At 39.1% G+C, this 13,581-nt stretch overlaps 1 protein-coding gene across 22 annotated transcripts in view; it reads left to right on the top strand.

The window, feature by feature from the left end:
• Positions 1-13,581, top strand: part of Mlip (muscular LMNA interacting protein) — a 286,366-nt gene that overhangs the window by 25,074 nt on the left and 247,711 nt on the right. For all 22 annotated transcript variants that reach the window (XM_031345605.1, XM_031345604.1, XM_031345602.1 and 19 more), the window contains exons 2-3: positions 2,894-2,997; positions 3,931-4,513. In XM_031345605.1, the coding sequence (XP_031201465.1) occupies positions 4,445-4,513 (69 nt within the window). In that variant the 5' untranslated portion in view covers positions 2,894-2,997; positions 3,931-4,444. The remainder of the gene's footprint in view (positions 1-2,893; positions 2,998-3,930; positions 4,514-13,581) is intronic.

The raw sequence follows: 13,581 nt of genomic DNA, 5'->3' as shown, positions 1-13,581 counted from the left end.
GGGGGAGGCGGAGGGTACTCTGCTAGGTAATTTACTTACTGTTCAAAGTGGCTGGAACTTATTGGAATACAATTGTAAGAGAAAAAATTCTGTTCAAGCATGCACCATCACCATGAATAAGAGGAAATGCATCCTAGTCTCTTTGGACACTATATACATCAAGTGTGGAATGGTTGGGCATCTGGAACATGCTACACTTTGATTCCTAATGGGTGTAATCATTTTTATAGACCCTGGAGCTTTGTCTTTAGCTTCACGTCCAGATAATTGCTTTGTCAGTTGCCAGTTTCGACACGTTAGCATCCTTACAGCCTCATATTTTTCCTTCACAAGAACTTTTTGATAAAAAATAATTGGAGTTTCCATATATAATAGCGTTTTTCTGAAGCCCTAACAGCTATCACTTAAAAATATTTTCTGCTATTCTAAACATATTCTAACTCAAAATCAAATTCAAAAGTGATTTTATAAAGAATACGTTCCTTCCTTTATGGTGACCAAGAGCTTTTGTCTCTGGTCATTAGAAAATAAGGTCCAGTCAAGATCAACACAAGAAAACTCACAGAGTCAACTGACATGGGGCTCATAAGGGCTCGCAGAGACTGAAGCAACAACCAGGGAGCCTGCAGGGTCTGACCTAGGTCCTCTGCACGTATGTTGCAGTCCTGTAGCTTGGTCTTCTTGCTGGACTCCTAACAGCAGTAGCAGGGGCTGTCTCTGACTCTTTTGCCTGCTCTGGGACCTTTTTTGTTCTCCTGGGTTGCCTTATCCAGCCTTAGTATGGGGGAAGGTGCCTAATCTTACTGCAACTTGATAGATCATGTTTGGTTGATATCTATGGGAGGCAGGCACTTTTCTGAAGAGAAAGAGAGGAGGGTGGAGGGGCTCGGGGGAGAGGAGGGAGGGAAAACTGTGGTTGGGATGTAATGTCTTTAAAAAAGGAAAAAAAAAAAAGAGCCCAATACCAAAGTTTAAAGAAAGACAATATCTGAAGGGAAAATTATATTTCAGTAAAAGCAGTTCTTTTGAAAGTAGTTATTATGAAGGCACACATTTGCTAGCCTTCCTCATCATAATTATTACAGACTGATATTTTGAGGTTTATGTTTTTTGGCTGTCATGTAATAAGTTTATTATAGAGTGATAAACTCAACTTTCTGGAAGTTCTTCCATAGACGTTATCTTCTTACAAGTTGTGGACACACACCATGACCGTTTTGCAGCGCTGGTGTGTACCAGCTTTACCCTACACATGGCGTTGGTAGGAGGTTAGAGCTTCCCTATGCTTGCCCTCTCACCAGATGGAGAGGCAAGAGGAATCAAAGGCCAGCTACAGAATAGTCTGGGCTGTTGCTCGAGAGTTCCGAATTGATAAATACATGCTAGACGAACAGGGGGAGTTTAGAGTTACTTGCTCTAAGCTGGCTCCCCTGCTCTCCCTGAAGTCCTGATGATCCACTGGACCAGCCTTCTGTATACATACTCCAAGAGTGACATCAATGGGTAGACTGTGGCCACTCTGAACCAGCTCGGTTCACAGTGCTAGAGCTGACCTTTTCATCTTCAACTGCCTGCTGGGTGCTACAAAAGTACACTCCTGGTGTGGTTCTTGGCTCAGGCTACTCCTACCTGGTCCTTCAATAACTGGGCTTAGCCTTCTCAGTCTGTGACTCCTGTATTGTATGGGCCATGTGGAATGGTAATAAGTCAGTATAGCACGTTGATTGTCTTGGAGGAGAACTCTTAAGCAGCAGACATTTTTAACTGTGAAGGCTATAATGGAGAAAGTCATCTACTCCCTCCTGTGCAGATTGGCATTCTTGCAAAGAAACTCCACATTTGCTCTCATGCTTTGTGAGTATTTGGTCAGTCTTGTGAAGTTTCAGTAGAAGAACATTCAGTAGAAGAAGCTTGCTTGCTTCTTTCCTTCTCTCTTTCTTCTTTTTTTTGTTTTGTTTTTTTGTTTTTTTTTTAGAGCTTTATTGTAGAAACCAGAGAGAGAGAGAGAGAGAGAGAGAGAGAGAGAGAGAGAGAGAGGAGAGAGAAGGTAGAAAAGTAGAGGCTGGCCATGGCCACATGGAGAAAGGGGAGAGGGAGGAGGAGAGAGGAAGCAAGTGGTGAAAGAAAAGACAAGAAAGAGAGCAAGAGCTTGCTTAAGAGCTCTTTCTTCTTTGACCATGATGAGTGCTCTTTGAATGGCAGGTGTGGGGATATCACCACTATTAAAATGATCCAGTTGATAAACAAGCAATGCTAGTAGCTACAAACTATATTTTCTCTTTGTGAAGTTTTAGCACAAATGTACCTTTGTTTTTGTTTCTCTTCCTTCCTTCCTTCCTTCCTTCCTTCCTTCCTTCCTGTCTGTCTGTCTTCCTTCCTTCTTCCCTTCCTTCCTTTCTTTTCTCTCTCTTCTTAAGGTATGATCTCACACTGTAGCTCCAGCTGGTCTGGCATTGGTTATAGAATCTGTTTGACTTTAAGTTTTCGACAGTCCTCCCATCATAGCCTCCTGAGTGTTGAGATCACAAAAGTCAGCCTGCTTGCCCAAGGTAATGATGCAAAGAGGTGAAGAGAGGTGGCAATGTCTAGAAGTAAGTGCTACTTTGCTGGTGGCCTTCTGTGTCACTGTTGACAAGAACTTCTTGCTTGCCTTCTGTAGCACAGGCGTCAACTCCTTATTTGGAGGGACCCGGTGTTCATATTGTATTTCTAAAAAGCCAGAAATTTCCATTTAGAGAGGATTTTTTTGAGAGGAACTTTTAAAACAAAGAATTTATTGTGATACAATTGATGTACTTAAAAATTCATAATTTTCATAAAATTTATTGTTTATTTTCCACAGAGTTACCAAATTAACAGTATCCAATTTCTTAATATTTTTATGACCCCACAGAGAATGCTGTACCATTAACTACTACACACCCTTGACTATACCACAGCGTCTAGGAAGAATGTATCATCTTTATTCCTATGGATGTAGGAATTCTGAAGTCTTAAGTAAGTTGTATAGTAAGTGGCCTTTTGTGACTAGCTTCTTCAATTATTTTTTTAGAGTTCTTTCATGTCATTGTCTGTATGAGCATTACATTTCCTGATAGTACAGGACAATACTTTTCTGTATATTACATACACACACATATATATGTATATATACATATGCATACATATATAATAACCATATAACCATATTATGCATATGTATACATGTATAATTTATAATTATATGTAATAATACATACAGTTAATAATATGGATACACACACACACACACACACACACATATATATATATATATATATATATATATATATATATATATATATATATATACATGATGCCACTATTGCTTCAAGTTCCTGGGAGAGACATGAACAAATGATGCTATACTCTTCCAATCTATTTCCTGAAGTATTTTCTTCATCAATGAGAGAAGAACTATAAGCAAGGGTAAGTAAAAAAAAAGCAGCCATTCGCATGTTTCTCTGAACAGGTCAAGGGCTAAGCTCCAGAGAACCAATATCCACTTACTCTGAAAGACACAGTTTTTGAATTGCCATTCACAGATCCATCCTTCCTCAAAACACAGGAGTTAGTTACCATTAAGCTGCACAATTAATTTTCTTTAAGACGTGCAACACTTTGTAAAGAACTCTGAAAACCTTTGTTGCATTGGGTAAAATAAATTTCGTCTTCTACATCATAACTTCCTTCCCAGTGGAAGTGTTGGGGTCAGGATGACCAGCATTGGCTTTTGTTAAGGGAAATACCACTTTCGTCTCATGGTGCTTCTAGATGGCAGCTTGCTAAGTTTTCATAGAAGGACATTGGCAAGACCACTTGACTGTCCACATTGCTAGTCTTTCTTGCTTTGATTAGTCATTTACTCTTTCTCTGTAAGCAACATTATTTTTGTTTCTTTTTTACTTACAGAGTGAAGCACACGTCTATCTACACTGCCAAGATGGAAACTGGACTCTGATAGAGCTAACTTAGCACAGTTACAGTCGTCGTACGATCATCACATTTGTCCTTTTAATTGATTTACAAGGATAGATTCTGGAGTATTTTTATTCTTCTCCAGCAGCTATTGATGAAATCTGTGGCAAAACAGCTTGTCACGTGCATCTTTGTGGGTTCAGAGAACCAAACTTGTTGGACGTTCTCCTGCTGAAGGGTTGCTTTCATGTTTAGTGACATTTATCATTATCTAGGGCCAGCTGCCTGACTTCTCTTCAGTGCTCTGTTTATGGGGTTTGAACATCTATAAATGGAAACACTAGCTAACCAGAAATTATCGCCAGGGCTTCTGATAGCGTCCTAGGCTCTTACAACGTGGAATGCCCGGCATTATCTAACACGCAAGCATGTCAAATCAGTTTCTAGACAGAATCTGGACCTCTCTCTTTCATTCTGTCTCTCTCCACCTCTCTCTCATTCTTTCAACATGGAATTTGAAAAGCATGAACAAGGAAGCTCTCTAAAGAGGAACAAGAATTTAGAAGAGAGAGTGACGGTAAGATGCCTGGGATTTTGCAAACTCAGGTTTAAAATCTAACTGACAGGATGAAAGGGAACCGGTCCCAGATTAGAAAAGCTGTTTTCCTGTCTCAGTTTGCATTTTGGGCTGGTCAATAATCTTGAAATGAACGAGTTCTCTGGCTGTCTTGAATATGATGTAATAAACTACAAAAATTTCATTCCTGGGAAGTGGGCAACCTTGATTTGAAAGATATGTTCTCCCTCCACTTTCAAAGCTGACATCTTTTTTTCTGTACTTGGTTTATTGTTTTACTTACTGATACTATGAATGGTGAGTGTTTCTGGGGAAATACAAAGGATAGTCACAAAGTAAGTTTTATAGAATATTTCCATGTCTTTTGAAGTAAGTTTTATGGACTTAAGCTAACGTTTACTCATTATAAAAATTTGGATTTTTTTCTTGCCATAGAAGTTGTAGAAGCAGCATTACTTTGACACTAAGCAGTTACTATCAGTTAACTACTGTCAGTATTACTTTCTCTAGTACGATGTGTTACACTCCCCAGTACAGTGTGTTGCACATGGCCCACCTCCTGGGTTTAGATAGGTAACTTTGCTTGCAAGCTTACTGTGGTTACAGAGCTAATATTAAAATTATTCATGCTTCATTTTTAACAGCAGCAAGGACAAGGCTAAGCCATAATGACTAATAAGGCCCAACTTGTATGATTATATTGTTCTGGGTATCTGAAGATAAGGTTTACATACTCCTATTGATGTTAAAAACTAAACAAACAAACAAAAGACATTCTGACTTGAAAATTCTTGAAGAATATTAGAATTTCAAGATCTTAAGAACATTTTGGATAAAATATATGTGCTTTTTAAAAGACCCAGGCCATCATTATTTTGAGTAGTAATTATAGAAACCGTGTAGCATAGAATGACCACAGACGACTTTCCTTTTTGACTTTATTGAAAAATCAAGTGTGGTAGAAATAGATAGAGCGTTTGAGGCAGAATATCTATACAAAAGTTCTTGCTGCTCTACTTTTAAGTAAAAAACTTTGGGACTTTGTTCATTTCCGAACTTCAGTTAACTCACTTGTAAGACAGGGACAGTAATAAGTAGCTTGAAGGGTTCTATGAAAATTAAAAGGTGTAATGTGTGAAGTCTCTAATATACCTCATATCATATTGGTTTGACTTGACTTAGTTAAAAAGCACATGCCCCCAAGACTACACCACACACAGACACACACACAGACACACACACACACACACACACACACACACACACACACGCACGCACGCACGCACGCATGCACACGCACGCACACACAAACATACACACCCCTATACCACGCATGCACGTACTCACAATCAAATAATAAAAAGAGAAAGTTGAAATTTATTTTAAGGCAAAAGGAAAATCCAGCTACTCTAAGTGTAAATGCTGAGTGTTGTAACACTTTGATAGAAAATATGTGACTACAGCCTTGCGGGTGAATGAAAGTCAACTCTAACCCAAGTTAGTTTTGCAAATAAATACAGTAGACCTGGGGCAAATGCACAAAGCGAAGCTAATCTCTTGTTATTTGACATGATTTGATGCATTAACATTTCACTTTCTGGAAGGTCAGACATTTTTACATGCCCCACTCTACCTTGAAAACGGCTATAAATCTAAAAGTGAGCAAAAAATGTCTCCTTAGAGGAAGCTGCTGTCCCAGAACTCATGGGCATGGCTCTGTGGCAGAGGCCTAAGGCTAGTCTCTGATTAATTTTCAGCAGACTGGAGGACAGTATGGCAGTGGATGAGAAAGAAAGCACAGGAGTATTCAGCTTGCAGTGTACAGACAGCCCCCTAGGACAGAAGGAATGTCCAAGAGCTAGTGTCTGGGGAAACGGATATGGATAGCCTGACAAGCTTTCAGATCTGGGGATTTTGATAGTACTGATATCAATAAAAGAATAAGTCATGGTCAGTGTTTACTGCATGAGAGAGCTGGGAAATGAGTAATGCATCTTAGAAAAAATTAAGCCAAACGTAATGAGCATATGGTTGTTTGGTGGATATGTATCTAAACATGTTAGTGGCTGGATCACTGCTTTCTTTATCAGCGTCAACATTTAGTTAGGTTGCTAAAAATTGTTTAAAAATATTTTTATATGGATTTCACTTTGTTCCAAAAAGTATTCACTATACTTACTACAAATAGTAATGTTTCTTATGTTTTTTGTAAAAGGGAGATTTTTTTTTTTTTTTTAAAGAGAAGAACATCTGTACCTTGCTTAAATTAAAGTTGTATTTCTCTGGATTTTAATGAACAATGTTATAATATGTATCATGCCAAAAGGCAACACACACAGTTTCACTTACCATTTTAAGTTATTATGTGCATGAATAAATAAGAAAATCACCTGCCTGCAGCATTTTGAAAGACATCAATTTATTCTACTAGAAACAGACAAAACTGGATTGGTGGTCCTAACTATGTGCCATTCTATGGTGAATGAATTAAATTTCTACTTTTGTTGTTGTGTGTGTATCTGAATGTTTACATGTATGTGGATGCATATGCACTTGTTTTTTTGTGAATGTGGAGGGCCCAAGTTGATGTTGGATATATTTCTCAGTGTTTTAGTCTACTTGATGGCCTGAGGCAGAATCTATGGCTGAACCTGGAGCTTGCTAATTCCAGTTGCTCTGACTAGCCCAGCTCACTCCAGGGATCCCCACTGCTGCCTCCTTAAGGATTGCAGGGAACCCACCTGTCTGGCTTTGATGTGGGTGCTGGAGACTAGAGCTCCAGTTGTCATATCAGGATGACAAATGTTTTATCCGTGGAACCACGTTTGCAGTCCTATGTACTTTTAAATGTTGGCTTTTCTCTTCGGCCTGAAGTTGTTGCTGCCTAGTGGCTAACCATAAAGACTCTAGGGCGCTACTTTCTCTTTCATCTAATTAATAATGAGAGGAATCCCTAGAAAAAGATCCTTCAAAGCTTTCTACAGCTGTCAGTGCATGAGTGAAGTCATGCATAACCAGGTGGATATCATAGCAAACTTCCAAATGCTGTAGGGAAAACTCAGTTTACATGGATTTACAACTTCATTCTCAACCCTTGAGAAACCAGCTATGAAGCATGCTGACCTGTTAGTCCTGGAACCTGCGAAGGCAGATTATACTAAAGTCTGTAGACTGTGGTAGGAGTGGGGGATGGGAGGGGTTATTTGTGACCTGTTTCAGCGTGGTTATTTCCATCACCACAGATGAATGGATTTTTGTTTTTTCTGTCCTGTGCATCCCCAACTGTGTTCTTAGGAACTCTGATTTTTTTTTTTTGAATGACTTCCTTCAAAAATGGCTATACTCAGCCGGGCGGTAGTGGCGCACGCCTTTAATCCTAGCACTTGGGAGGCGGAGGCAGGCGGGTTTCCGAGTTCGAGGCCAGCCTGGTCTACAGAGTGAGTACCAGGACAGCCGGGGCTACAGAGAGAAACCCTGTCTCGAAAAACCAAAAAAAAAAAAAAAAGTGGCTATACTCAGAAAACACTATGGAATGTATCTTTTGAGACTTACATTGTATTTAATACATCTGTGGGATACACTGGAGCTTGATTCAGTGTCTTAAGCTAATGGATAAGTGTTACATGTCTTAACATGTTAGAGGGAGTAGTTGAGTGTTCAAGGAACAGTGTGCTCTGGAATGTAATTAGGAGATCACAGATTATCACGTAAGCTAGTCTTTTGATTTTATAGATGACTTTATAACTTGCATCTAATGGAATAAAACCTTCAAGCTAGGCATCACAAAAATCTATAACATAAGGTAAATTTGGGAATAGTTTAAAAGTAGCTATTAATTTAGTCTGTCTTAAAAAGTAAGCAAAACTAATGCAAAATATCCTGGCTGTTCCTCAGAGCGAGTCTTACTTACAACTACAGTGTATTAGCAAAAAAAGGTTACTCACATCTATAGTAATTGAAACCTCGAAATGAAAAGAAGCTATTCATATATTAACATAGTAAAGAGAGTCCTGCACCTTAGGGCATTCTAACACAATGTGGTCTGAGATGATAAAACCAACTAAATTGCATGTATAAACCTATTAGCTCCTATTGTGTTATTGTGATGTGTCTCAAGGGACAATCTTATTGTCTCAAGTATGACGGTTCAGGGATAGCATATAATAATAAGGGAGCACATGCTTTAATTTATTTTATATTCAAATTTGTTAGATGCAAAGCAAGACCGTAGTTAATTTTGGAGTGTCATAAATACTGTTTAGGTAGAGGAGCTCTCTGGGGAGGTTAGTAGGCACCTGGTGATTAGAGTTCTAACAGAGTATATGACGTAAGAAGATGAAAATTTTACTTTTCATGTTTAATGATTGACTCACTTTGAATTGAAAAATGACTTCTATTACAATATATAAGTTTACATATTACCTTGCAATTTTTTTGATTCAGAGAGAAATTAATTTTGGTTAGCTTTGAATACAGTGAAAAGAAACAACATTAAAGTATTAATCATTGTGAGTAAAATGTAAAATATGAAAGATTATGCCTTTAAAATTGTGATAACCCAGGGAAAGATATCTCTTTAAGTAAAAGTCATAACTCTATCAATAGAAGGAAGATTAATTACTTTTTGAGAACAACCTTGTTAGCAAACAGAAAAGTATAAAAATAATGCTTTTGGTTTAATTTCTGATGTGATTATCTGATGACATTGTATTTTGTTGGGTATAACACAGATAGAAACAGTCTTAGGGAAAGAGGTTTTTCAAATTCATGTGTGTTTCTCAGTGGTTATTTTGAATAAGGCAAAGCAAATGCAGGAGAGGCTCTGTCTTTAAGAAGAGCAGTAAGCTTTAGGTATTTTAAGCAGATTATGAATAATAAACATGAATTTTAATAGCTTGGAAATATTCTAAGCATACACAACATAGACATTCCAGTTTTTCATATAGATTTGTGGTAGAAAGTCTGTAATTATTCATCAGAATGTCAGTGGACAATGGGACAGTTATAGAGTATTTCATGCAGTAATGTCTTTTCTCATAACATCTCCCTATTCATTTTTCTTTTTAACTGTGTCTTGTTAGAGTTAATTGCCACCAAGTACTCAATACCAAAGAGAGCTGATAAAAAGTTTTTGTTGCTATTAGTTCTGGTGTGTTACTTGTTAACTGTGACATGAATGTTGCAGTATTCCTTACAGGAAAATTTCTATAATAAAAAAAAAGTGGTAAATCTCTGCATGTCAGTCGGCATTACTATTTGATTTTTAACAAGGTAATATTAGTGGTAGTCAACATACAGGGAAGATAAAACTACCTTTTTCTTTGGTGTGAGCTTAATTGTTTTGAAAACTTTATTTCATTCATTTCTTTATTATTCAGAATGAGCAAATGATTCCTGCTATGTCGTGTGCTGTGATTTCGCTGATAAAGTTGCCTTCTGTCTGATTGCTTAGTGAGTGTGAGCTAACTTATACCTATATTTCAATTCTCTTATGCTGTTGCTGTGTGTGTACTGGTGAGTGTGAATCTGTGCATGTGTGTGTGCATGTATGTGTCATGGGCATTCTAGTGTGGTTTAACAATGGGCTTGGTCTTTGTAACGTATTTGGGTTGACTAATGTACATTCAGTCCTCTACTTGGCACATTCCAGGATGGCTCAATTATCATTATATCACTTTTGTTGTTGTTGTTGCGCTCTTTTCTCCAAAGAGTGCCAGCACTCTATAATAAGCCTGCATCCAAAAATACTCTTTGGAAATAATTATTTTTAAGAACCAGACAGGCAGATGCTACAGGAAGTCCCTCAGCTAGAATCCATGCAAAGGAACTTCAGGTCAGGTTTCTGGACTCAGCGCCACTTCTGAATCTTAAGGAACAACATTGCTAACTTATTTATTGTTAATGATTTGTGTTTATTTCTCAGGGAATCAAGAACTCTCTGAGAACCCACCAAAGAGGCTGTAGGGTTGTTCCTTGTGCTTCAGGTATTGGAGACTTCTCTGATTAAGATGATGATATCTGCAGAGGGGACACTTTCCATATCTCTGTGAGCAGTAAGGGAATTCTGGCTTCACTTCAGGTGAAGAGGTAGAGCTGCACACATTGTGATATTAAACAAGAGTTGCTTCTTCCACACTTTTCTCTTTCGTAAGAACAATCTCACCCTGACATATTTCTAGCCCCTTCTCTTTTAGAGCCAGTAATAAATAAATAACAAAAAATAATTGAAGAATCCATGGCCACTAAGAATCCCTTACAGGATGTAAGATCCTGTGAACGGAGTGGGAACTGAAGCCCTACTGTGCACCTATAGTGGCCAGTGAGACTGGGTGTTTTGGTCCCATCCTCACCTGTCTGTAAAAATCCACATTAAGCGCCTGAATGTAACTCTGGGTGCAGATGAGGACTTCCAAGTGCTGCTAACATGGCAGATAGCTCCTGGGATCCTTCTCAGGGAGCCCAGCATTAGAAAAAAGTTGTGTTTATGTGACCTTTGTTTGGCAAATCACTTAACCTGTGGTTTCCTTATCTACAAAGTAAGAGGTTAGATTGGTTTTTCAAGGAATGTTGTACTGTGTAGCATTTTATGTGTATGAAAAATGTCCCTTTGCTACCGATTCAGTAAATCCTTTGCAAACATAAGCGATCTTGAGACAATTTATTTTTTTATATGCAAAATGTGTTGGTAGAAGTTATTGCTATTAAAGACTTTTTAAAATATAAAATTTGCAGTTCAGTACTCATGTATTAAATTGCATATTTTTGCAATTTTCTTTTCTTTTTCTCACTGAGAAACAATATATTCAGGAATTTGATCATGGGAGAATATTGTGGAATAAGTGACGAGTAGAAAATTTAAAGGTCCCACTATTTGTATAGAAAGATCAAAATAAAATAGTATTTTTGCATAATATTTCAATATTGTGTTTTTAATCAGCAATGGAAACTTAATCAAACGTCATTTCCAAAATGGCTTCTTCAGCTGTGACTCCTTCTGTTTTGTAGTTTTAACCACCCCCTGCAAAACACCTGACACAGATAGCTCCGTTCTCTCCCTGCTTTAATTTTAGCCCCTCGGCATCACAGCAGGTTGAGGAAAAAAAAGGCACATAGAAGCACAAGAGTAGCCAAATCCTGGCCAGTGTTCGCGTTTCTTTTTCTCGTTAACAAAAGCAAGGGCTGGAGACGATTAGAACCCAGGGGGAGTTAAGAAGTGAAACTGATAAGGATCCAGATTTCTGCTTTCTGGTTCAAATCCAGTTCTTGAAGCCATCCAGCCTTTTGAGAACCACTGCTAATTAAAGCAGTGTCTACTGATAATGTAAGTCCGGGATATGCTGTTTGAATGCCTCTTTTGATGTAGCTGTGTGTGATGGCAAATACAGAAGCGAGGCAGATGGATTGCAGGCTGTAACTCAGCTTTCAAAGTGACATTTAGAGTGCAGTGTACGAGGCAGTGGGAGGGGGAGGATATTTTCAAGTCGTCTTCGTGGGAATTACAATTATGGATAAGTTCAGCCCTAAGCACGATTCCCCACAGGGGATGGGGATGAGGAATAGACTGTTTTCGCGACGGAATCACATTGCTACATGACCTTCATGAAAACAAGGAGATGATTTTTCAGATAATTTTTGGAGGATGACTGTGGTTTAATTGCTGGCCCGTTTCAAGTGCTTTTTGTCTAAATATTTCCCAAGGGCCCTTTCGTGAGTTTTCTGAGTTAATGGGCATTTCCTTGCATGGGTGGTCTCTGGGCAACATCCTCCCACCTCTCCACCTGGTTCTATAAAATAGGCCCCGTGCCTTTGTAAATATCAGGATACAGTGGTCCAGGGATTGCCTCATGATTTTAAGTACAGACTTGATAACCTTCATCTTAAAAGATCAGAGAGCCAGTAGGATTGCTTTTCCAAGCCTGTTGTAATTTCTCTAGGGATATTATGTCACAGTGTGAGGCTGAAGGCAGAAAATGTCAGCATGAATTAACAAGCTTATTGCAGAGAGTGGGGTTCTCCTAAGCCTGTGGGAAGCGAAATAAAATCTTTGCCAGTCCTGACTGCTTTTGCAGTTGAGCTCAGCTTCTCAGCTGGGAATTCTTGCAGATTTTGTCAGGCTGTCTGATCTACTCCCCTATAGGTCCATCCATCCATCCATCCATCCATCCATCTATCCACCCACCCATCCACCTACCCATCTACCTACCCATCCACCTACCCATCCACCCACTCATCCACCTACCCATCCACCTACCCATCCACCCACTCATCCACCTATTCATCCATCCATTCATTCATCCACTCTCTACCTATTCATCCATCCATCCATCCATCCACCCACCCACCCAGCTATCCATCCACCCACCTACCCACCCATCCACCTACCCATCCATCCATCCATCCATCCATCCATCCATCCATCCATCCATCCATCCACCCATCCATCCATCCATTCATCTATCCACCCATCCACCCACCCATCCATCCCTCCATCCCTCCATCCACCCATCTATCCATTCATCCATCCACCCATCCACCCATCTATCCACTCATCCATCCACCCATTCACCTATCCATCCAGATACATACATTCATTCATCCACAGGGACGGGCAGTCTGATTTGTTGACTTCCTCACTACTGCTAGTACTGTGTCTGAGGTACAGAGCAAGGTGACCCCCAAGACTTCCACAGAACCCTCCTGTAAATTCAGCGTCATAATGGAGGCTCTGTAGGCTTTCTCTCCCTGACTGGGGCACCCTTAGGACTTATAAGGTCTCCATTAGGGTCTCTTCCTTTAACTCAGCTTCACCCCACAGCTCACTTCCATTTTCTTTTCCCTAGAAAATTACAGCATGCTTTTTCATACTGATTCTCCTCTCCTACCAGTTTTCTCTGTGAGTTTAACTTTAAAACTTCTTTTGAGTGACCAAGAGATGCATGCGTCATCAGACATCTTGAACCAGAAGATCTTTGGTTTATTTATTTTTTTAAAAATGTATTTCTCTCTGCAACTCCTTCCGTGGGTATTTGGTTCCCCCTTTTAAGAAGGAATGAAATGTCCACCTTTTG

Source organism: Mastomys coucha, unplaced genomic scaffold, assembly GCF_008632895.1.
Source record: "Mastomys coucha isolate ucsf_1 unplaced genomic scaffold, UCSF_Mcou_1 pScaffold23, whole genome shotgun sequence".
Classification (NCBI taxonomy): Eukaryota; Metazoa; Chordata; class Mammalia; order Rodentia; family Muridae; genus Mastomys; species Mastomys coucha.
This window is presented reverse-complemented; position numbering and strand designations above follow the sequence as displayed.